This window comes from Amphibalanus amphitrite, unplaced genomic scaffold (genome assembly GCF_019059575.1).
Source record: "Amphibalanus amphitrite isolate SeventyFive unplaced genomic scaffold, NRLGWU_Aamphi_draft 000186F_arrow, whole genome shotgun sequence".
Taxonomy (NCBI): Eukaryota; Metazoa; Arthropoda; class Thecostraca; order Balanomorpha; family Balanidae; genus Amphibalanus; species Amphibalanus amphitrite.
In genome coordinates this window covers 651,779-676,867 of record NW_024881681.1, presented here as the reverse complement: position 1 = coordinate 676,867, position 25,089 = coordinate 651,779, and the positions used below count along the sequence as shown (strand labels likewise).

Sequence of the window (25,089 nt, the reverse complement as noted above, 5' to 3'; positions counted from 1 at the left end):
TCTGGGAATGCGGTCCGGTGTGACATTGAGTGAGGTGGACAGGGTAGAGTGGTGTAGCTGTCCCTGACGGTGACAGGCTGTGCACGCGGCGGCCGGTCGGTGGCCACGGGATTCGCCGACGGACCTGCAGACGAACCAAAGTATTGGACTGCAGGATTGGTGGACGGATGGGCTGTATAGACGGACTGCGGAGCAATAGATCGGTGTATTGGCCCACTGCAACGATGGGGAATTGACTGGGAACTTAACTAACCGACGGACTGACTGACGAATTGTAAAAAGATCGTGTGACAAATGCCGGGAGTTTTGATCGAGACCGACTCGTTTCGACTGTGTTGGCCTCGCAATAAACGTCGTCTTTCCAATGCTTTATGCGTAGCGTATGTTATTATGGACTCGGGTGACGCATGAGCGAGGTATTATCGATTAATGCTGTTGACATGTCTCGTTTAGCCGCGATTAATGGTTCTGGATACATCGCTTAGCACCTTTCGGTAGTTGTTATTCCTCGTTCACGAACCGATCGTTGTCTGGCCGGCCACGCGCGGTGTGGAAAGCTCTCAGCCCAGTTACCGCGTCCGTCAGTTTTTGTCACCCGTGCGGCGCATTGCACGGCGCGCCCAACCCTGACATGATTCAACATCGATACGAAAAACTCGCCGGATTAGTCTGAGCCGCAAGGACGCGGCCACTCCTCGGTACTATGCCGATTGTTTGTTTTGCCGGGAGCAGTTGTTTTACACCGTTCAGTGCGTATTAAATCATCGCACAAAGGAAGGTGCGACGGAAACAATGCAACTCGGGCACTCCTTGATTTTCCTACATGCCGGGGTATGTCTTAAGCACAGCACGAGCCGGGCAGTAAAACTATGACCAAGAAACTGTCGGTGTCAAAATGCCATGTTATTTGATAGGCCGGGCAGGAAACAAAAGTTTACTGCCCGAGTTTACTGCCCAGGGCAATGACCTCTTAACTACAGTCAGCCCCCACCAAATCTTATCTGGCAAAGGAGTTCAAGCCCTGATGACGTAAGTCATAGCAACCAAGAGTCCCTAGCAACCGGAAGTGGAAGGGACACCTCTCGCAAACGATCGACGGACGATGTTTCGTCAGCAAGTCCGTCAGCAACCAATGGCAAAATTTCCGGCTCCATTGAAGACTTATGAGTTTTTTTTCTTTTCTCTTTTGGGCTCGATTTATCGGTTTTTGTTTCTGGCATTTTTTTTGTTTGATTTATTTTATTTGTTTTTTTTTAGATCAGCTAAATTGGACATTTAATAACACAACGACATCAAGCCAATCACAATAACCCGAGTCGCTTAAGGTCAGGTCACTCGGTCACGCCAATTGACCTTGTCTAAGAAAAAGACTCCTTTGGACCAAAGTCAACTGAACACTCGAATGAAACATCGAATGAAAGATAACATGACACACTCAATCGGCAAATTGCGACCGTGACCCATGCAAACATGCTAGTGCTACGAGAAGAGTGAAAACCCATTAGATTTACTCAGCTCGACAACACGGATCGACTTGCAGCATGATCTTATCTTTTCTAGTTAGGCCATCATCTTGACCTTAAGCCAAATTTCCAAAATGATCTTTCGAGATCAAATTATCAAATGACCTTTGTCCTGTCACCTGTGAACTATTACTATTTCTCAAGACCGTGTTTCTCCGAAATCGCGATTCGGCATATGAGTCAGCTTGCATAATGCATTATCCGATTTGTGAAAAATTGTCAAAATCGGGAACAAAAATGCATGAATAGGTAGGCATTTTACATTTCGTGACCTCCAGTCACCTCAGCGATGACCTGATAAAAAATGACCATAACAATTCTGAAAGATTTTATAGCCAGCTTCTATTGCTTTTTACCGCGTCTTCTAGCTTGCTTACTTTTGGAGATAACCTGGTGTGGCCAAAAAGGCCCCCTCTATACCATGGAGAAGTTGTCTGAGAGACCCACCCGGGCGCGGGTTTATGTTTGTCCTGAGTGTGAATGCTTAGGTCAAATCAGAGAGCTTTTCCAAAAAGGGCGTTAAAGGAGCTATCGGACGCACCTTTTTGCGTCGCTGTATAGATCTAAACATGCCCGAGTCATGCGCCAGTTTGTTGTAATTGTTCAGATAGGCGAACTTCGATTATTTCTGGTGACCTGACTTTTGACTTGACAAAAAAAAAACGGATGCATTTTGTTCATGATTTTTTTTACGCTATGACGAATGCCGCTCACCGCGTGTCTTTACGTGGCCTAGAAGCCTACACAGGGGAGTGAAAACGCCCACCCTACCCAGCACTTACGAGAAAATTCAGACCACTAGCACGGCGCGGATTAACCCTCGCCGGACCTATTGGTTTTCTACATACGCGCCGGCCGAGGGGGGGGGGGGCGGGTACGACCCCCCCTCGCCGTTTCGCCCCTGGTGGAGCTAGCGCGTCGCGGAAAAAACGAGCGTGTGCGCCGTTACGAGACGCAGAGATTGGTACCCGATTTTAAGGTCCTAGGTCAACCGGTGACCTCTGAGGTCAGGTCAAGTGCCCCAGGGCACGGTTCAGTTTTTGTTGAATAACTTCGCAAAAAACGGCCGCAGAGCCGCGATTTTGGCAGCATCGTGTTCGCCTTGATCAGGCGCATCGAATGATATACTTTTTGTCCGGGTCAGGTCAACTTGGGGTGTTGACCTCAGGTCAAGGTCAGGTCAGCACCCCCAGGTCACGAAGTTGGTCGAAAGAGGTCATGTCGCATATCATTCGATTCGGCAGGTCTTCCTGAGTCCATTGGTGGCTTTCCCGACTCGCTAGCTCAATTTGATCGGGAATTATTGACGAAAAACTAATATGACCTTGATGACGTCATAAATGACGTCACGAAAGGTCAACATTGCAAAAGTGACGCATCTAACCTTGCAAGGAGTGCATCAAATCACGATTCTGTGTGCTTGAGATAGTTGGAGATCGTTTCCGGCGCCAGAATAGCAGTTTGAATTTTTCCCCATTGACTTATAATGGTGAGGTCACGAAAATGACCTGACCTTATATGACCTTTAGGAAAAATCCGAGATATACAAGTTGTGAGACTCATAATGGATACTAGATCCTGCAAGTTTCATTTCCCTGTGACATCTCCTCTGGCAGTGAGGGCGTTGCGAAGTTGCGACATCTGAAGACCGTGCAGAGGTTCACTTATGACGTCATAGGTCAGTGACCTGACCTGACCCAAAAATGCGGTTGGTGTCAAAAGATGCGGCTTGGATCAAAGGTCAGGTATGCCAAGTTTCAGCTCTCTATCGCCAGCGTGTTCGGAGCTATCGCGAAAAACCCTATGGGGGGCGGCACCCGCCCCCCCCCCCTCGGCCGGCGAGGGTTAAAGAGGTGGTTTGGGGGGTTTCTGGGTTGCCATTTCGATCTTCGTATTTGTTTTGCGCAAAGACGATGCATTCGGCTCCAGTAAGTCTTCCAGTCAATCCTGGAAATCATTAAATCAGAACATTTGTGAGTTCCAACAAGTGATTTTTGGGATTTCTATGTTGACAAAAAATAAATGAGGATCTATGATCTCACTGGATCTCAAACGAAAAATTGGACTCGGATCGATGATCCCTACGAATCTCTCCATGAATTAAAGAGCTGGATCTATGATCCCGTCGGATCCGAGATCAGGATCCGTGGGATCAGATCTCAGATCCATTTTCTTGGATTCATGCACAATGCACATGTCTGCAGCGGCACTATCTTCAATAATCTTGAGCGTCACCTTCCACGACTTCCACAGTTTCCCGAAGCTGGGTATATTGCTGGGTTTAAAATAAGGTTGACTGACTTCTTTTTTCTTCTGTTTTCTTTCCACTTCACAAAAGAAAACTGCTTCCTTGCCTTGCTGCCTGCGTTTGTGCGAGACTTTTAAGTGTCATGTATTTGATTTAATGCGTATTATCAAAATAAAATGGTTACCTTCTACGGCTATTTCATATTAATCACAATGACTTTATTGTTGTTTGCACTGTTCGAGCAATCGAGATAATATGAGAAAAGTACCTACCTAAGTGATCTGAACCGTGCTGTAAACAATAAAAATTAAGTGCACGCTCGCGCTTGTAAATACTCCGGATCCCCTCGAACTTATCCTGAATGCTGCTATAATATTGGTGAACAAATTTATAAATTCTTCAACAGAGACACATAAACGCACATAAAATGAAGCATTGCTTCTTTTTACAGGATATGAATGTCGCAGCTGCACCACTTGGGGAAATCTGGCAATTATAGTTTATCCCAGTATACCTGAGCTAGTATTATCCTAAATTGTTTTGTTCTCATTTACATGATCTGTTTGCGTCAAATATCAAAACTGGTGCATTAAATGCTATTTTGAATTTCCGGCTGTTACTTTCATAAAATCAGATGTTTGAAACATGACGAAAAAGCTTTCGTTTCCATATAGTTTTAACTAGGGCTGTCTAGTTGAATACTAAATAAATATACCAAGCCCCCGTGACGTCACGATCTGTCCAACCTTATGTTGTAGTAATCTTGCTACAGTTTATATGCAGTTTATCGCATTAGCCCAGAGGTATAATTGACAGGGAATGTATAATTGACATCATTATTGCATGATATTTGCCGCGTAAAATTAGAAAACTAACATTTTTTGGTAGAAAATATCTGCTTTGCTTATCAAGGGTTTTGAAATATTTTGCATTGGTTACAAAGCCGAAATTATGTTAAGATATGCGCCTAATAATCGAAATCCGTTATCGCTTGTTATCTTATCTTCGTTTGATATGTCTACTGAGACCTTGGGCCTAAGTTATTGCGTTATCATTTGACAGTTGTAGTCCTTTCCTCGAAACAAACATGTAAAATATGGAAAATATAATGTATTTCACGAAAGATTACCCATAGGGCATCAACAAAGTACGATTACATAAATAAAGAAAAGATTCTTGCAAGAGCACTGGAAAATTTACGTTTAATCACTAGGATTATTATACCTTCTTCTTGTTCTTATGTCGTGGCAAATTATTCATGCATTACGTTCCTTGGATATCTAGTTGTTGTGCCATTCTGAGTTGATATTTTCAGACCCGATTCTTTTTGAAGTAAGGTGTTTTGATGCATTTTCTTCTATAAATTTCCTTTAAAGCTTTATCCACAGCACTCAGCAGTAGCGCAATCACTGTTAGGAAATTATGGACAAAACAATTTAATAAAAGTATCACCAAAACCTGTCGAAACTACTTAGCAGGTATGCGGCATGTAGGAAAAATCTTACTGACCTCAGCCGTACGAAATTATTTGGAAACTCGGTTTGCAAAATTTGACTCCGGCCCTCGTGCTTCGCACTCGGGCCTACGTCAATTTTGCAAACCTCGTTTCCAAATAATTTCGTCGGCCCGGTCAGTAATATATATTCGACGCAGTCAAACCCCGTGGCCTCACTGCAGTGAGGCCAATCAGTGCACTGATTCATTCAATGCTGCTGCGATGCATAATTACTGATGATTATGCCCATCGAAACATCCGTCTCGCTGCTGTATCAATCACTGGAGGCGAGCGATAATTGCAGAATGTCGAATTCCACAACCGACCGCCTCCCTCGCCACCCCCGGCCCTCTCACACCCACGTCCTCTGGTCGATGCTTTCTGACGCTCGGGTGGTATGCGGCGCAGAACGCTCGGACTTGCTGTGACGTTCGATTCCCCGTCACGATCGACAGAGCGGACCTGGCCGGTTCGATCCGCCCCGACACCGGTCGGCGGCCTCCGTGCACATTTCACGACCGGTCGCTGCTATCTGAGGCAGCCCAGAATGACGACATTGTGGTGATAGATGGGAGCGCTCGTCTTTCTATAACTACAGAGGGGTCTTTGTGGGGAGGCTAGGAATTGCGGCAAATAAGTCTATGATGCGCGCTACGATTGTGTATGGATCCATGCATCGTGGGACGATCCCAAAATTACGGGTGACTCATTTACACATTTTATCCGGATTTATGATTTATGTTATGTCATAACGTCCATGAGCTTTCACCAAGGGTTTCGTGTGGGCTTGTTCTCTCCAAGTGTTCTCATCGAAGGTTTACCTACCCGTTGATGATGAGATAGTGTACCGTTATCTCGTTTTCCTGATAAATGGCATAAACCAGCTCATGCATTGCAACACTCGGGTCTCTGATAACGGCAGAGGCGATGCTATCACCGGCTGGACCAGTTGCGGTGACTCACGAGACTGTTGTCTTGCTAGCCGCACGTCACTAGGGGATGTCTTGTTGCTGGTTAAGTTCAAACTCTGGCGACAGTGCGCGGTGTTTTGGAGTTTTTGCGGCTTGCGAGCTGTCACACAAAGCTGCTGCGCTGGCGTAAAATCTCAGCTGATACGAGGCCGTTATGTTTTGGCTCTCACCCACGTGCTGTTGTCTGGCTGTGACGCCGCCGTTACGGCGAGTTGGTGCTGTGACGGCCCGGCGTGTGTTGTTGTGATGCCGTGACGTCACGCCGTCACGCAGTGACGGCTACCGACGGCTGACCGTCACAGCGTGCTCCTGCGTGGTGAAACTGACGTGCCTCCACTCCTTCACATCTGGTGAGCGCCGCGTGGTCAGCGGCTAAGAGAGACCGAGTTGGGGCACGAGAGGATATCAGAGACCACCAAATTACCAGTGGTTCATGGCACGAGCGTGGTACAGTCGCGTGCTGCGAGATACAACACGGGAAGGTGTGTTTATGGTTTGTGGTCTCCCCGGCTACCGGCGACCGTTAGCATCTGGTCAGCACACAGCGCGTGCCAGAAAAACCGTTGTTCATTAATCTGTGATAGGGATCAGAGAAGGCCTCAATCCCCGATGGCGGTTTCTCGGCTTCTCTGAGGAGTTGTGACCCCGAGACTGCGGTCAGCGTGATCGTCACGGTCGAGTTACGCGTCACGGGTGGACGCAGCTCGTCACAAACACGGAACTGCCGTAACGAGGCTGCAGTGGTGTCAGCCCCCCCCCCCCCCCCCGGGTGAGCGGGGCGGGTGTACTGACCCATAAGGGCACCGACCCACGGGTGAGGTGAACATCCCGGGTGGCTGTGCCCGCTATACGCGGGTATCAGCCCAGCCAGCACCGCTGGCTGAAGCTGCGTTGGAATTGAGTTGTGAGCCGCGGACGTGGGGATTGTCACCCAGCGATGGATTTAGTCCGCTCCGTGCGGGATTTGCGGGGATTTGCGAGGATTTGGTACGACGTATTTGTACGGGTGTCGCAGAACGCCAGCTTAGCCTAAACTAGCTTCTAGTTGGGAGTAAGCGCTTTGGAGGTCAGCTCACTGTACATACATAGTTGACAATCTGAGCCCTTCCGTCCGTCTCGCTGGATGATTTCGCTCTGGAATGTTCGTCCATCGTCGGCCGTGTGTGCGCCCTTCGTGGCTCCCTCCCAGTCCGTCACGGTGGTGCACTAGTCTGAAATTTCCTGCAGAATTCCAGCGCTGCTCACGGCGGCCCAGTCGCGTGAACACCCGAACTGGGCCTCGGTTTGACATATGCATGCTGCAGCGAGCCGTTAGTGAAACCCTTCTCGGTGTCAAATCTAACGGTGATGTGTAACGGGCAGGCGGACAGACAACCTTCAACTGTCCATGTGAAATATTTATGAACTGTCTGAATGACCACCTATTTCGTACGCACGTAATGGTTGAAGACAAAAGTTGAAACGCAGCTTGATCGGATGTGACTGGTCATCTTATGGGCTGGGTTACGGTTTTATGGATGTTTATTAACAAGTAAGGTGAGTTTGTTGGGGAGTTGTGCGTGGGACAATTTGGGAGGCGATTTTGATGATATAAACTTTGGTCATGGAAAGTCTAAACAAGATGATTGCCACACCGACTGATTACGGTCAGCCTTATCGCCTGTAAGAACCACGTGTATGCTCGCGGGTCGTTAAGTTTTCAGCATTAACTATCCTTTCATGCTCAAGGAAGTCTGGAAGAGAGATTGCGTGTGCAGACACAAAGGTCGTTTCTTTGAACGAATTAGCTTCAACAAACAGCGCGACATGCGACCACGAGTCAAGCGATGCATTGATATGCGTTTATTGTGTGACTGTTTCCGGCTCACCACCGGTATTGGTGGGAACGTAAACATGACAATAAACAAGCATCGATAAAGCCATATTCTGCCCAGGTATTATTGTTCAGTTTGACTTTAATGCCTGTGTTGCGAGCCTTCAAAAAGCGTCAAGAATCTTTTCAGACATGAGTCAAGGTTCATCAAAATATCGACTGAGTGTTTTTCTCGGCCGGTTTTCCCTCTGATTCCCTGTATGGCCTCGCCAACAGCGCCAGTCCACTGTCTGTCGTTGTTTTTATTTCTGTAGAAGCCATTGAGCGCTCGGCGTCGCGGCGGTGGCAGTCGCTCGCACTGTCCTGCTAACGGTACGGTTCAGACGGAGCAGCGGACATGCCCTGCAGTATATGGTCAGCGCAGCGCCTCCGTCTGTCGCACGCGCCGCCGTGACTCGGGCGCCCCCAGTCCGGGCACTGGGTCCGCCTCACTCGAACTGTCCTCTGCACGCGCTGACTGACCCTGAGCGGGAGACTGAGGGGGTGGGAAGGCCCGCCAGCTGCATAAGATGCATGGCTCGACCGCCAGCCCACCGACCCTTGCAGCTTGCAGTAGCAATAACAGTTAGTGAGCTGGCTGGCCAGAACGAGTGAGACATCTCTGAGACAAGTGGGCGCGTCTAATGTGTCTCCGGAAGCGCCGGGTGACTGGTTCGTCTGGCCTCGGCGGCGGCGGCGCCGGCGGCTCCTCTCACAGCGCCAAAGGAATGCGACCCTGCGTGAGGCGCCTTCCGGCCGGAGAAACACTGACTCGCGTCGGCGCTGTGAAAACTTGGCCGTCGGCGCCGACGGGGGGCGGGGCGTCGTGCGTCATCTGGTGTGACGTCACCACCGACCCGGCCCGGCCCGGCCCGGGTGTTATTAGCCCGCCGAGTCACATGGTCCGTGCGCCGTTCCAGAGCCCAGTTTAGACCATGGCGCCGGCGGTGAAATTCCTCCGCGGCGAGCGTGACTCGTCTGCGCAGGTCCTCCGCGCAGTACCTGTTCTGAAAGTGGCGCGGATTGGATCCACAAACAGCCGCTGATATATGAGTGCCGGGACTTTTGGCACCTCACGAGGTCGCACCACGTTAGGAACTGCGCTTCGCTCCCCTCTGAGAGAGGTGGTGTTGTTGACGCCATCAAGCTGAATAAGATGCTATTCCAGGTGTCACTGGGCCGCCCCCCTATTCGCGCTGTTTGTTGTTGGTGTTTTGTTGAGCCCAAGCCGCGCTGTTGGTTTTTTAGCTGCGCCTTGTATCTGGTTCGTGCTGTTAGCTTTTCGCGGAGTCTTGCTCGTGGCTCGCCCTGTTGACAGTTTCTCTGCGCCGGCTCTCACTGTTGACTGTTTACCGTTGCCGTCCATGTGTGTCGTCCGGCGCCGGCTGGCCGGCCGCTGCTATCACCTGCAGCTGCGCCCGGCGCCGCTGGCTGTCTCCGGGCAGGGCAGCGAGTGTGGACGGTCCGGCCGTCACCGGAGCAGCGGCCGACAGATCCTGGAGCTGATAGAGCGCCGATGACGCGCGCGGCACAGCCGTGTTGACACGGTGGAGGGACCGGTCTGCCCGGTGCGCCGCCCGCAGAGCCGCCGTGAGGGGCGGACACGACCAGGGACATGTGTTGGAGAGACTTGTCATTGAAACCGGCCGGGTCTGTGCTGGACACTTCGTGACACTCCATTGAAATCGGCCGTTGCTTGTGTAGGGCACTTCGTGACAGTGGGACTCGTCATGGGATGTTCTGGTACTATTCCATTGTTAGGACAGAACCGTTATTCCTTATTTATTACGAAACATCTTATGCAATACTGATATTGTGCAGATAGTGGTTTTGGCTTTATAGGTGTGTTGTGTATAATAGCGTCACGACCCTCGTAAATATTGCTTCGGTTCCAACTAAATACTCTTGATGTGCCTGACGCGAAAGAGAAAGTATTTCACGGCAAACTATCCTCACCTCGGCTGAATGCCGCGGCGAAAGCCCTATTCGTGATCGAAAATCGGCCGTGAGTGTTGACGGGAGCCGTGGCCGGCGGTTGACCGCAGAGCGCTCCCGACTGCCCTTTCCACCAGCCTTGAACGTGACTCTGTGTGTCACGTCACTCTGTTCCGCGGAAACCGGACGGCGAGCGGCATGGGCCGACCCACTGCGTTGTGCGCCGACCGAGCCTAATTACGTAATGATGGCTACCGCCCCGCCCTCAACTAACGGTAGATAAGCAGATCTGAACATACGTCAGTCCTCTCTATACGCGTACATATTTTATGTGATGTTTTGCTTCCTCAATAACAGAGATTTCACAATCTTTGCCCGTGGGTAACTGCAGAGTTCATTGTTTCCTGCTTAGTGCGTCATTTCTGAGGCCGGTGACCTGCCGCGGACTGACCCCCTCCCCCCGTTACGATGTGACCTCAGATGACCCGGCGGCCAGCGCGGAACAGGTGCGGACGGTGCTCTTCTGCTCGGGCAAGCACTACTACGCGCTGGCTGCCGAGCGGGCGGCGGCCAAGCGGTCTGATGTGGCTATCGTACGGCTGGAGCAGCTGACACCATTCCCGACTCTGCAGCTGAACGAGATCAGGGAGAAATACAGCAAGGCGACCAGTGAGTACCGCAAACTTAGGGCAGAGGGGTGGTGGGGGCGACGGGAGGAGGGCGGGGGGGGGGAGTCATGAAACAGCGACGGCTAGGCGAGGCGGGGCTTACACGGACTACATTTGTTCACTTTTGTTCGCCGGTGGGATAGCAAGTAAGTTCATCGTTAAGATTCATGTTGTCGCGTATCTGATTTTGGTCCGGCGACCGGCTGGGCCGGTTCCTGTTTCTTTTTTCCCATGAGTTTCAATGAACAACAACTCGTACTCGACACAAATACCGGCAAGGCATTACAAGACCTCGGCGATATGATTTACCTTAGACAATGCTAGATGGCAAGCTGGCATAACTGAATTTACTCTGGACTAGAAGTGAATCTGAGCCAAGAGCCCAAGAGAGTCGTATGCACGGCGAGCTGGCTACTGGGACTTACCTCTGTGGTTGGGCAGGTTGTAAGAAGAAATGCTAATGTTATGCACCTTACTAGTGCAAGGGAAGGAGCTTGCTAAACAGACGCATACGTTACGCAAGAGATGCCGTTACACACCGCAGCAAACACTAGCGTCGTCGTGGTACACATACCCAGACAGTGCGGTAAGCAGGAATGTTGGATCAAAGCTCATAGGAGGAATGCCCATTGCTCATGAATCCAAGAAAGCGTAGAAGTTGAAAGGTAGCCACTCGGCTTGCGCAAACTATGGCAGAACTGAGGCGCATATCCTGGCAGATCATGCAACTAGAGAATGGCCGCTCCCCATTAGCTTCCTAGTGAAACGTTTGCGGTTTGCGTCATACGCTTTGATAAATGATGCGTATCCGACGATACCTGTGATTGTTGCGAGCTCAAATTCAATTTTTCAGTTTCTGTGAGTTCAATACGATTATGTAACGTCAGTTATCCGGTTTTTGTGTCTTGCCTACTGCATTATCAGTCACTAGCTGGATATCTTATGTCGGCTGTCATACATTCAGCTATTTATCGCACATGTGGCCACTAATTAACGCGTTTGTCCACTCGCACGAACCTGCGCGCAATTCCACCACTTCTGGTCACCTAATCCCCCAGTTTCTGAGCCGTCCTCTCCTGGCCGGACTCTAGCTATCGGCCGCACGCGCAGGCTGCACGCGCCGCTGCAGCTAATTGATGCACATCTGCCGGGTGGCGGGCTGGCTATTATGACCTCTCCGTGACGGGCCTGCGTCCAGCGCGGTCACGGAGACCATCTGTCCCCCCCCCCCCCACCCCAGCTGGACTGAGGTGACCGCCTGTCCAGCCAGGTGAACGAGCACGGGGCAACGAACGCGCAGCGACGGCCAGCGGCGGCCCGGTTACGAAACTGGCGTCTTCAAAACAATGACGAAAATGCGTAACAGTGTAACGGAATGCTTGGATGCACTGTGTTCAAGAAGGCCGTAGTTGCGTGCCTGCAGAAATACCACAGGAATTGTTTACCTTAGAAGTTATTTGACATGTCAACCTGCTCAAATGGTTTTCATCAAAGATTTACGCAAAGTGATTCGTCTTGACGTCATATATCGAGCGTTTACTGTAGCGCGTGTCAGATGTTAATCAATATTTTCCATTCTGGCTGCCAGCTGGTTGTGGCAGGGCAGGGTGGCCGACCGGGAGGGCAGACACCCACGGCCGCCGGCCCGGCCCTCCTCACCCTGAGGGCAGAGATGACCGGGCGCGGCGAGCGGCGGCGCGTCTGAGTCATTGCGGCGCGCCCGAGACAGTTGCGGCGCCCGTGACGAGTTGTGGGAACCGAGCAGATGTCCCGTCTGCCGGGGGCACCGCCAGGGGACCCGGTGGGAGGCTGCAAAGGTGCAGAAACTGCGGGATATTGCCACACATCACACAACTGCAGGGCTCGTTTCGTCCCACGGCGCAGAGAGGCGGCCTTTGAAAATCTTAAAGGTTGTCTGCATAGTAGATAAAGGGTGATGACAGTGTCGGGAGCATGAGCATGACTCGAACTTTGAAGGTCCGTTTTCTCACGAACCGTCCAGGTAGCCTCGGAGTTATCTTACAGAGCAGCAAAGTCTGTCTCTTTCAAAGTCGGCGCTGGGCGTTGGTAGAGTGGCTTTGCGTCTCGTAGCCTTGTGTCATGCCTTAGCACACGGAGGTTACATGTATGTTACAATGCTACATGCGTGTAATGCGGGGCCTGGCATTGGGCTGCATAATGGCTGATATAATGCGAAATCTGTCGTCAGTTTCCTGTGAATTGCGCATGTCACCGACCATTATGGGCAAAACCTCTGTCACTGTGGCCTTTTACACGTATGACACAGATAAAGCAGCGCTACATCCGTCAGCATTATTGGTATTTTGACGTCACTACTGCTAATGGTTCTCTCCGGTTACAGCATCGTTTGACAGGTGGCCCAAGCCAGCTCTGGGGGCCTTTCGGCAAGGACTGGCCTTGAAGCGACATCGATTATCCACAAACCTGAATCAAACGTCAGCCGGCATCAGGCGCTGTCGCCGTTATGTCAGTGCGGCTGGCGCGACCACGGCACACCATCCCGTTACCCGCTGTGGTCTCAGCAGTCTGCCGGGAGGGCTGGAAAGCGGGTCTGACATGTGCTCTTTTCCGTCTCCCCTTGTGGATCCTCCGCCCGCTCTGGTCAGGAATGAGATGTCCCTCTTCCTGAGTGGCCCCTCCGGCCCACGTCGGACAGCGCTGAGGCCGGCCCGTGTGAGGCTCCCCGAGCGGTGAACTGGTTCGGCCGTGTCGGAGTGACTGCTCTCCGCTGCTCGGAGATGTCGGCCGCACCCCCGGTGACGACATGGGGCCGGTTAGGCCGCCGGACGGACCACGCTCTCACGATGTGACTGAGATCCACAGCTCCGCGCCGGCCTGTCCGCCCGCCACGAACCGTCACCGCGCCCTGGGAACGCTGTCAGGGGCCGCTGGACCGCCAGCCAGACGCCAGGCCGGCGCCACCGCTGACGGATATCTTATCGACGCCGCACACCCAAAACAGGCCATTTGTAGATGGCGGTTTTTCCCTGGCTGCACCGATATTCTGGGACCGTATATACGGTTTTTGCGCGCCGTCTGTAGGCTGGACAGACCTTCCTGCTAGCCCGGTGGTCAACTGCGCATGTTGACGGACTCGCAGCGGTGGGCGAATTCGGGTCCGGGCGCTTTCCGCGATGGCCCGTTAGTGAGCGGAGTGTTATTGCTAGGGGCGCGAGCGGGGTCGTAGGGGATGGAATGCATCGATCAGTTATTGACGAGGAGCGAGGTGACGGAGATCGCACCTCTGATGACCTCACACGATGTCACGCTGCCGTCATAGGTAGCAGCGAGTTGAAGGGATGACGTCCGTACTACCTGTTTGGTGCACCGTGCATTGGAGCCGTGTTTGCCGTAAATTGAACGCTGGACGGTTCCGCTGTAAACAGCCGTGACATGGGGCGACGACATCGACTCGGCTGTTTGTGACGGTTGTGACAAACGGACAACGGATGTAGGGAGAGCTGTCAGCGGCTCACCGTCACGGTCCTTTGACGGACGTGACGGCAGGGTACTGGTGACGGGCGTGACCCCGTGACGACCCGTCACGGACCGCCGTGACGTCAGCGGACGTGACAGGTGCAGGGAGCGTCACTGACAGGTGGACCAGGGGTCCGTCTGTCTGGTCATGCTGCAAAATGAAACTGACCCGGATGCAGCGTTCAATGTTCATAGGTTTCGGCCTAATTTAGCAAAATGTAGTCCAGATCAGTGCAGAGGCATTTAAAATGTGATTTATGTTTTGTTTTGATGCGTAAAAATGAATGAATTGAAGTTGCTCCCTTTTGCATTCGATTTAGATCGAATTTGTTGTGTTTATGAATTACGAAAATCCGAACTCGTGTTAGTCAGGCTTGTTGAGCAACTCCTGCTTTCACACCTCTTGGTTGGAAATTTCTGGTGTCGCGGCGTAGTTTGGAGCCGAAGTTATGAGGTGTTCACAGCTGGGCACATCCGGCTGACTGGACTCATCAACGCTGGAACGCCATCATCTAACCGATCTCAGACCAGCTCAGTCGGGAGCCGCCATGAAGGCGGGCGCCGAACGACTGCTATTTCGCCTGGCGTGGTGTCGTAGTCATTGGTATAAGTTTGTAGCTCCCTTGTATGTAGTAGCAGGAGGGACTGTTTTCGCAGTGTTCCAGGATCCTCTGAGAGAACTTTAAACTTTTGAGAACTTTGCCTGCTTATGAAGTGTCTGTCCGCTCAACTATCTCATTATGTTTGGATACGATGAATAGTCTCGAACGTATGGCAAAACTGCTCCAAATTCACCTTGGCTAGCCGTCAAATCCAAACCAGAAGTCCAAAACTTGCACTGCGTAGTCATTCCAAGCATTTACGCAGAATAGGGAAAGTGGGAGCGAGGATTTCCATAACCGCCGCCTCTGAGGAAACGCCGGCACAGGGCGCTATCGGGCTGCCTTCCGTGATCGCAATGCAGCGTCACGGGCAATGTCCAGTGCCCGCGGATGGTCGGGGCCGTCCCTGCGTCACTCGGTCCTGCGCAATGCGTGACGAGCAGGAGTGGTGTGCGTCGCCTGCCGCACCTCAATCAAGGTTTTCCTTGTTATTGGCGCATTGTACATACTCGCCAACGTTGTTCGAAGCAGAGATTGTCAAATGGCCATGGTGACTACAGAGGCATGGCTATTGGCTTGGAATCGTTTCAAAAGTTAGTTTGACCGAAAGGAAGGGTGGTTGCTATGCGTACGGTTCATTTGGTGTGACCTGTCGGGACATTGCGGCATAGCAACACGCGGTCACGGTGATAGAGCAGCGTGGATACTGGTTTATCGCCGACCACACCCGTCATGCCTCATTTTCCGCCCGCCTGCCCGGCCGTTGTGTTCGCCCCTGAGCTGACTGGCGGCTGCAGGCTTCCAGTAGCCGAGCTAATCACATCTCTGCACTCCACTCGACACTCTGACCTCCTCGGGGGCCCATCGGCCGGCCGGAGACGCGGCCGCCGCCGGCAGTCATTGGCGGATCCGGGGTCGGCCGGGTCACTGCCCGAGGGCAAATTGACGGGCGGCGAGCGACCGCCGCCGGGCCCGCCCCGGGGCTGTGGGCTGGTGGAGGGGCAGCGGTGGTTAACAACCGGCGCGGTGAACTGGCTGGTTCAGGGCACTCTGGGTTTCAAAAGTTTCTGGGGTGGCTAGTTTCATGAATGCAACAAGCAGTAGGTGTCCTACGTACCATTGCCACATATTGCCTGATTGTTGTGTGTGTGTTTTTTTTTTTAAATTTATTCTTTAGCATGCATTTACAACGGCATCGGCAGTAACCATTCATTTTCAGACTAGGACTAGCTTACGTACATATTTGCCTATTCGGAAGTCCAGTTTCCAATTGCGATTCATTTACATAACTACGTTGTTGCTGGCCTGCTGGGAGAAGCCAATCTGATTAGCAGTACGTTGAGCGTTTGTTGCTGTCCCAGTCAATATTCCGCTGTGCATTTTGCAGTTAGTAACTCGTGTGTGACGCACGAGCTGACCTCGAGGCGCGACCCTGGTCCTGGAGGGTGGGCGCCACGCGCCGCTACCCGTCATGGCGTCACGCATCTCTAGGGACGGCTTCATGGCCATGAATTATGCTCCTGTCCATCCCTCTCCGATCGTTTCCCGGAATGCGGTCGGACCTGATATCGCTGCTGGAGCGTGTTCCGTGGCCGCTGTTTGTGTCAGCGCTAGCAGCCGTCCTCAGCCGGTCGGATACGGCTCCGGATTCACACACTCTCCCCTCCTGCTGCCACGATCGGAGGTCCGATAGCGAGGGCGCGTCTCACGAATGGACCACATCTCACCGAGTGATCGTATTATGGAGGTGGGATCTCAGGAGTGCGCAGCAGGTTCCCTCTCCGGCTGATCTTGTGTACCAGAAGGAAAACCACAGACTGGGGCGGTGTGATGGGTTCGTGTACCGAGCTCACCCAGCACGTGCCTATTGCCGTCATTCATGGGCTTATGCCTGTCCGATCTGGGCCCCGTATGGAAATGTTACCAAACTATCCGGCTGTGCTGACGTCAGTACTGTCTTACTGAGTTGTGCACCGGTGGCCTGATTCTCGTGATGTTGACGAACATCTTGCCGGACGGGATTCTCATGAATATTCTATTTCGGCTCCGTAGAACTCATGCACGAACTAACGTCGCATTTGGAGCAGGTGCCAGGACAGTTTGGGACTGCGGTCCGACTGGGGTGACAGATGCCCCGCTCCCTGAATGTCAGCGGGTCCCCAGGTCACGACCTATGCCGACACCTCACCCCCCTCCTCCCCGCGGCCGCCCGGGGCGCTAGAGTGAGGCTCGGCGCTCCTCTCTGGGTCAGGCGGGGCTATGCTGCATCAGCATTCAGCACAATGCAACATCTTCCAGCTGGGTGTGGCTGTTCGTACATCTTTCTCATTGCTCGGACAAGGCGCTTGCTCACTGCTTTAGCTGTTCGGCTTGGCCCACTGTGCAACGCCTGCAGTTTGGCTGATGATGCTGAGGTGTTTGGTTGCCGTCTATGGACCATCCTTTTGCGACTAGCTACCGTAAGGTGGGGCTATTTGAGACAGTGGGGCTATTTGAGACAGTATTTAAAATTGCTATAAAACAAAAACCACTTAAAATTTATGCTTAATTTTTTGCTCAGGCGATTCACTGCTCGATTCCACACCTCCCTGAGCAAAAATATCACACAAAAATCAAGCGATCTTCATTTTATAGCGATTTTAAATGCTGTCTCAAATAGCCCCACTGTCTCAAATAGCCCCACTTTACGGTATGTTTGATCTTCGCATTTTTATGTTTTACACCCGTTATATTACCACGTGTTTCCTTTTTATCTTGGATCTCGTCTTATGACCATCGAACCCCGAGCTTGGGATTGGGACACGCTGTCTGTTATGCTTAGTTTAGGATGTTTTCGAAACAGTTTTGGACTCAACCTGGCAGGCTGCATTGTCAACACTCGCTACTGCCAGCTGCCACTGACGAAATCGGAGCAGGTCTAGCTCTAGCTCTAGTGCGTCGCAGTTCGAGTAGGAAAAAAATATCGAATTCCGTGTCTGTCAGCTGGTTGACTGGTCAGTATGTGCTGGACAGGCTGACAAGTCCTGCACACACGCCGACAGTCAGCGCACGCAGTGAACGGAGTGACTGTTTTACCCAAGTTCTACCAAATATGATTGCATTGGCATTGGAAGCTTCCAGTTAAAGGAAATAGTTCACTTTCACGAAATTATTTTTTTTTGCAACAATTTATTATTTTTTATGTTCAAAATAATCAGCAAAGAAAATAAAACCTTTTTATAACAAAATATTTTTTTTCTATATTTTGATATAGGAAGAACTTTTCAGTTTCTGTAAGGCACAAGCGATCCAGTATGAAAAGAGCATGGGTCCCGAAAATTCTTCAGAAACAGAGAAATTATCGCAGCCACCGGCATTTGGGCGATCTGCTCGATCTGATAATGTTCCCCTGAATGTCCTAATTGATCAGTACGAGAATTTCTCTAGAGTTCTCGTAGATAATTTCTCTAGTTTCTGAAGAATTTTCGGGACCCATGCTCTTTTCATACTGGATGGAAATATATGCAAGGCACACATCCTCAACGCAAGACACCTTTTTCGGGACGAGAAATAGAATATCTTTGCCTAGGGTGATCGTTGGGCTGTAAAAGCTCCTGATTTATGCTCGTCTCAGCCCAAGCTACGGAACTGCTATTCCAGTTCAAAACCCATGTTAAAAAGTGAACTATTTCCTTTAACATACCTATTGGCAAGATAACATCTTAGGTGTTGTTTTTATCCGCTGAGACTGAGAGCGTGAGATGATGTTTTTTCGTACTCCAGCGTAGATGGGTAGCCATACGGCTTCCACGGTTGACAGTGATGACATCAGTCATCTTTTGCAAACTTGTTAAAGATTTGGGCTGCACGGGGATTCGAACCCCGGGCCTTTGGATAGGCCCGGGGTTCGAATCCCCGTGCAGCCCAAATCTTTAACGAGTTTGCAAAAGATGACTGATGTCATCACTGTCAACCGTGGAAGCCGTATGGCTACCCATCTACGCTGGAGTACGAAAAAACATCATCTCAAGATAACATCTGTATGGTTGTTTTACTGTCAGTCTTTTATTTCACTGCTACGTTTGTTTTTGACGGTTAGGACTCAAGTCTGATTTCAGTGTTATCTCTGTGAAATGTTATAGTAACCGACCGTGCAGTCAGTCCGCGGTCTATGACCTGGTTTCCGGTCGGTATTGGGGGGTCTCCCCCACCTTATAGGGTGTGTTTATGCTTACACGACTCGGCCGCGCGGGTACGCCCCTCGAGCGGGTCATTTCCCCGAACTTTGACCTCACAGCGACGGCGTTATGTCACGGAGGAATGCACGGGGCGCCGGTTCGACCTCATCTCCGTGGGTCGGCCTCTGCACCGCCACTGTTTGTTGTTGGGCTCGTCGGGTCGCTTTGCAGGGCAGTGATTTTCCACTGAGGTTACTGTCTCGGAGGCCGGGTCGGGGTCGGAGACATGAGCTCTAATGACCAGAGGTCAGACAGTCACTGAAGGCGGGGTGGGGCTCAGGAGCGGGTCGGAATGTGACCCGAGGCGGGCACGTGCCAGCGGCGTGGGTGCGCGCCTGGCTGGCGGCGCCGGCCTCGTCACTGACGCACACATCATCATGACGGAGCGATGAGGTGGACGGGCGCACGGCCAGCTGACTCGGCCGAGTGACAACTCCGACCTCCGCCCCCGCCGCCGCCCCCGCCGCCGTCCGCACCCGCCGCCGCCGCCCCCGTCGGCGGCCGCCCGCACCCTTCCCTGGCGGCGCCGACCGCCACCGCAGGCCGGCGCCGCCGCCTCCGTCCTTGCTCGGATGCGTTGGCGTGTGTCGTGTGCCGTCCCTGACGCGCCGGGTTGCCGAAACCCCGGGTGTGAGTCACCGGCGCCCATTTACTGCGGAACGGGTGCATGTGGCTGCTTACTCATGGGGATAAAGTGTCACTACTGTTACCGATGTGACCGGTTCAAGGTATGCCTGCCGGGGCATTACTCAGCGCTGTTTGTTTTTACATCTGAATGCTGTAGATTGAGATCCTTGTTCGATTGTTACCTGTCCCGTTGTTGAGTTTTAAGTTCCTGCTTTCTGTTGCAGAGTTTATTTGGAGCCAGGAGGAGCACAGGAACCAGGGAGCGTGGACCTTTGTTCAGCCGCGATTCTACAACCTGTGTGCCACCAAGGTAAGAAAGACTTCAGCGTCATCAGTCCCTCCCGATCAGTGGCTGGGATACTGGAATCGTTCGACTCCGAACTGGTTTCCCCACTTTCCCTCCTTTCCCCGGTACGTTCTGAGCATCTGAAGCCGCCGGCTGACCCAGCGACCCCTGTCATGACCTCTGCGGACGAGCCTTCCGCTTTTGGACCGGTACGATTCCACGGACCCCCGCCACTCTCTGGCGCCGGCCAGGCCCCGGGCCGGGCCGCTATGTTTGTACTGCTGACTGCAGTTTAGGATGAGCTGACCGTGTTTGCTTTTCTGGCTCTGCGAATCTGGCGGAAGGGCGGCACAAACCCTCGTGTGCAGAGCACGTGGCCTGCCGCCTTCTGGTGCTGCCGGGTGTGTGGAAATTTGGAGACGTCTGATGAGTTGTTTGTGTAGACGTGGACTGTAAACACTGGGATTACACACTTTGTGCGACAGTTCGCAGACTTATACTATATTGCTTGTATGACATCGTGTTTTCCTGGGTCGTCTGGTACCCCTTCCCTGCTGCTGCTACTCCATAGTAGAACCCATCGTCTGTGACGGACTGTTCTGCCCTTCCCCCGTAGGTCGCCTCTCTGACCGATCATTTTCCCGCTCCTATGGCTCATGTCGCTGGCGTTTCTCTATCCCTACAACATTCCTTCATCTCCCTGGCCTCACGTTTGCCTGTCCGTATTTCGTGCCGCTCAAAATTGGCTGTTCTCTGGATCGTCTATCGCCGGATCGCCTCCGTTGCTGGTTGTGTTTCTCGTGTCGCTTGCCGCTTGGACGCCAATCCCTGGCCGTTGATATATGCGCCCGTTTTCTCACGTGGCTCAATGACCCAGCTCTTAATTCTAATTCGTCCCCTGACCGTCTGTCTGTCCCCGCAGCTGCAGTACTGCGGTCTGGAGGTGTCTGACCGTCTGTATGTGCCTGACCGTCTGTGTATGCGTCCGTCCCGCAGCTCCAGTATTGCGGTCGAGGGATGTCTATCTGACTATCTGTCTGTCTCTGTCTGTGTGTCTGTCTGACCGTCTATCCGTCCCGCAGCTGCAGTACTGCGGTCGGGAGGTGTCCGTCCGTCTGTCTGATTCTGTCTCTCTGTCCGTCTGTCTGTCCGTCTGACCGTCTGTCTGTGTTTCTGACCCCGCAGCTCCAGTACTGCGGTCGGGAGGTGCTCGGCGCGCCGGCCACCGGCACCGGTCGCGACCATCAGCGGGAGGCCAAACACGTCGTCCAAGCACCGTTCAACATGTGAACCCGCCACCACCTAGCACGCGAAAAGTGAGCAGAAAGCGCCGCAAAGGCTGCCTCGAGCAGCCTCACCGGTTGTAGAGCTTGTCTGTCGGCTAGTGACCTTTCCTCTCGCTCGCTCGCTCGCTCGCTTAGACCGAATTCTGTAGTTACACTCGATCTAGGGGTATTGGTAGTCACGTCTCAAATCTCTGTTTCTGGGTTAGACCTTCTGACTCTTCTGCTTTGTTGTGTTATGCCGCTGAGTCAGTGGCCACGTCAGTGACCCAGGAGATGAGTCTCATCGGGAGTCATCACCCTTTCTTGGCGATGACTCGTGGTCGAAACTATGACGAAGCTTCTCCATATGATGTTAGTATCCCCATCCCTTTTCTCAAGACAGTTATGTGTGTGCTAATAATGTGGCAATACCGCGTAAGCGGCTGGTTATTGTGGATCTGTTTATGTCGAACGTCTTCCCTTTGCGGGTTTATCCGCAGAGTTATGATGGTTGGGCTCAGGGGTAGGACAACGATGTAGCTAAGCTCGGGCGTCAGGGTAACTGCGCTGTAACCTGTGCCTTAAGGTGCCAAGTGTTTTGAGAGGTTTGTGATGATTATGGTGGTTACGTGAGATGTAAAATATCCACACCGAGCCCCGTTTACTGCCATGCGGGGTGTGGACTGTTTGAACTGTCTGTCTGTCCGGAAGCTGTTACGCCGGCCGACGGTATCGACTTCGATCCGGTAGTCTCTCAGACAACGGGTAGTGTGATACGTATAACGGGGTGTATTGGGTGCATGGCTCGACATATGACTAGTTTTACATGACTGTGACGGGGCCGGGCCGAGCACCCGACCCCGCCCGATGCACAGAGACGCTCAATACACGATCAATGTCACGGGCCGTGTCACACAGGAGCCGGACCGGCCGCGGGGGTCTGACTCGGGACGATCGCCGGCCGACGGCACGAGCCGCCGGCCGGGACGTCCCTCCTCGGCAGGTACACTGATACAGCGAGTACACAGCGGGCGGCCCGAGACCTGCGGCACCGGCCCGGAATACACAGAGAAATATTACAGACTACATCACAGCGGTGCAGCGGGCACAACTTGCCGCGGACCGACACAGCGCTTCGAACGGCGGCGTTGGATCACATCCTTCCCGTGCCGCTCCCCTCCCTATCACGATACCCGCTGTGGGTTTCCCGTCATCTCCTCCCGTTTCCGGCGTCTTCCGCGAATCGGATCAGTTCCGGCGGATTCTCCGCGCGGCCAGACGCGTCTGACCCGGCCGTGACCCGGCGCCGGTGACCTCAGCTCTGTCCAGCGGCGGTCGCCAGCCGTAGGCCGGCCAGTGCCGACCGCAGGTCCGCCAGGTTGGCGTAGTCGGAGCCGAGCCGCGGCCGGGTCGGCGAGGCGGCGCGGTGAGCGCGCACCAGCTGCCGCACCGCGTCCATGGACAGGTAGCCGGACTCCTCGCCCTCGTCACAGGACTCGACGGTGACGCGCGGCGGCGGCAGCGGCGGCCGCCCCAGCGCCCGGATCGCCTCCATCGTCATGTACGTCGGGTCGTCGTCACCGTCGTCTTCGGCGTCGGTGTCGGCCGGCGGCGGAACTTGGGGCGGCGGCGGGGGCAGCCGGTACTCGGCGGCCGCCGACCAGTCGGCCGGGGACCAGCTGGCGGCGGTCGGCAGCTCCGGAGGCGGCGTCGCCAGCCGCGGCTTGTACCGGATCGCGATGGGCTGGGACGGTCTGGGCCGAGACGGAGCCTGCCACCGGTCGCCAGAGAACAGAATCGACGGCGCTTCAAAACTGCCGCGTTTCGCCTGGAAGACAAGCGTCGGTCCGCCCTCGTCCAGGCCGGGGACCTCGGCGGTGCCGGTACGAGCCACAGCGCGCAGTGCTCGCTCCTGTACCCGTCGCAGGGCGGCCCGCAGCAGGCGAGGTGAGGCGGCCGCACGGCGCCGACACGGTGTGGCCGGCATGGAGACGGTGTCGCCGCCGGCGGCCAGGCGTGCCAGGTCCGGCAGCGAGCCGTTGCGGGGGTCTGCCGAACGGTCCCGCTCCGGTCTGGGGCCGCGCTTAGAGGCCCAGCGGCGCCAGAGGCCGGGCCGCGGCGGTGTGCTCGGCTCGGCCATGCCCAGGAACAGGCTGAGGTCCTTCCGGCGCGCCGTGTTACCGGCCCGCAGTTCGGCCAGGCTGCCGCCCAGCTCCCGCGGCAGGCCCAGGTGGCGCGTCAGGTCCTTGCGGCGCGGCAGGGTGCCTGGCGGCGGTCGCGGCGGCGGCGGCGGCGGCAGCGGGTGCGTCAGGCTGCGGTTGTAGGCGGGCGTGCCGCGCACCTCCAGTAGCGGCGGCAGCGGCTCCCGCAGCGGCTCGTACTCGCCGGACGCGTCGCTGCACGAGTCCCAGTCGTCCTCGTCCATCTGGTCCCATCCTGAGCACCCCGAGTCGGCCGACAGGCCGGTGAACGGCTGTCGCACCGACGAGGCGTCGCTCATGTCTCCGCGCACCCCCGAGTCTGACGAGGAGGCAGAGGAGAGCGAGACGGGCCGCGTGGGCCACAGGCGCGCTGGAGAATCGGCGCGGCTCTCAGAGACGCAGCCGCGCCGGTACTGCATCTGCCGCAGCGTCACCGGCTCCGGCATCGAGGTGCCGCTCTCCTGGGGACACGGGGAGACTCGTCAGAGCGCGGTTCCGGTCGACGATTTAAATCAGTGGCTTAAGTGTTCACTTTGGCGAAAGGGTTGATAAATGAGGGAGTGTGCGATATCAACCGGTCATCGCCCTACCTGAGGACGGTTGGAACTTGGAATCGTGCCGTTTTTGTTTCAGGAAGTGGATAAGACGGCGTGACTGCCAGGCCGCGTGACCGGCGTGTCTAGGAACTCTGACGTAACCTAACAAGGCGAACGCCGATTTCCTGGCGGTAACGACTTTCCAGTTTGGACGGTCTGCGAACTGCGCGAACAATGGGACAATTAGGCGGTCGCCGGTTCCTGCTCAGCCGCCCGTCTACCTGGCGGGTCGGCCGTGCGAGCACGACTGCAGGGTAGCGGTAGGCCGGGCGGGAGCCGGAGGGTTCATTGGGACGATCGTGTGTCATGCAGGCGATCTTTGATGAGGTCTCGTGACCCGCTAGACGCAGAGAAAATTACGAGGCAAAGGCGTATCATTATCGCCTGAGGGCGGAATGGGAAGCACCTCCTGGGCTATAAAAGTAGCAACCGGGCGATGGACTTCCAAAATGACCAATCGGGTTTTCTACCAAAGGCTCAATTAATCCTCTGCACACGGGATCATTAAACGCTGTAATTTTCACCTGATACCTGCGTTGGGAGTAGCGGCGCACGGGACGCACGGGATCAGTTTGCGCTGCACTCATTTTTAATTACACCTCCACAGATCGAACCAATCAGTGGGCCAACCCAGGATATTCCCGACCATTCAAAAATAAAAAAGCGGTCTTTACCCAGCGAACATTTATCTGGCACCCCGCCCACACGGTAGTCAGACTACCTCGGTAGACAGGCTACCACGGTAGCGGTAGAGAGACCACCGTACCGCGCCGGACGCGGTGTGTATCGGTATTTACCTGTTGCGTATCCTCCTCGTGGTCATCCCACAGCTCCTGGTCGTCCATTGTGCACGTCTGGACCATGTCCGCTCGGTGCATCGCAGCACCCGCTTCCACACTGCTCGCGCTCCGGAACGCTACTGCAGTCCGCCGGCGCCGCTGGCCGCTGGCGGCCGGCGCTCCTCGTGGCGCCCCCTCCCCGCCCCGCCCCCCGCGCGGCGCCGGCACCGGCGCAGCCGCAGCTGCTTTTCCACGGAGTGGGGGGGGGGGGAGACGGGAGGAGGGGTCATACCCCGGGAGACATGCTGTTTATATGGGGTGAGTCA

At 54.0% G+C, this 25,089-nt stretch overlaps 2 protein-coding genes across 7 annotated transcripts in view; one reads left to right on the top strand and one right to left on the bottom strand.

Annotated features, from left to right (window-relative positions):
- The window catches only part of LOC122384330 (probable 2-oxoglutarate dehydrogenase E1 component DHKTD1, mitochondrial), a 41,319-nt gene extending 19,231 nt beyond the window's left edge, over positions 1-22,088 (top strand). For all 6 annotated transcript variants that reach the window (XM_043371649.1, XM_043371650.1, XM_043371647.1 and 3 more), the window contains 3 exons: positions 10,505-10,693; positions 19,861-19,946; positions 21,108-22,088. In XM_043371649.1, the coding sequence (XP_043227584.1) occupies positions 10,505-10,693; positions 19,861-19,946; positions 21,108-21,212 (380 nt within the window). In that variant the 3' untranslated portion in view covers positions 21,213-22,088. The remainder of the gene's footprint in view (positions 1-10,504; positions 10,694-19,860; positions 19,947-21,107) is intronic.
- Positions 21,957-24,909, bottom strand: LOC122384332 (WAS/WASL-interacting protein family member 3-like). Its single transcript, XM_043371654.1, has 2 exons — positions 24,782-24,909; positions 21,957-23,849 (listed from the first exon to the last, which is right to left on the bottom strand). Exons 1-2 carry the CDS (start codon positions 24,860-24,862, stop codon positions 22,503-22,505), a joined length of 1,428 nt encoding a protein of 475 aa, XP_043227589.1. The 5' UTR covers positions 24,863-24,909; the 3' UTR covers positions 21,957-22,502.
- Between the last annotated feature and the right edge of the window lie 180 nt (positions 24,910-25,089).

Bases quoted from the DNA above. Each gene is read 5' to 3' on its own strand.
- LOC122384332 (XM_043371654.1), bottom strand. From the start codon at position 24,862: ATGCACCGAGCGGACATGGTCCAGACGTGCACAATGGACGACCAGGAG. The intron at 23,850-24,781 runs GTAAATACCGAT...CCGTGTCCCCAG, and splicing joins ACGAGGAGGATACGCAACAG to GAGAGCGGCACCTCGATGCC.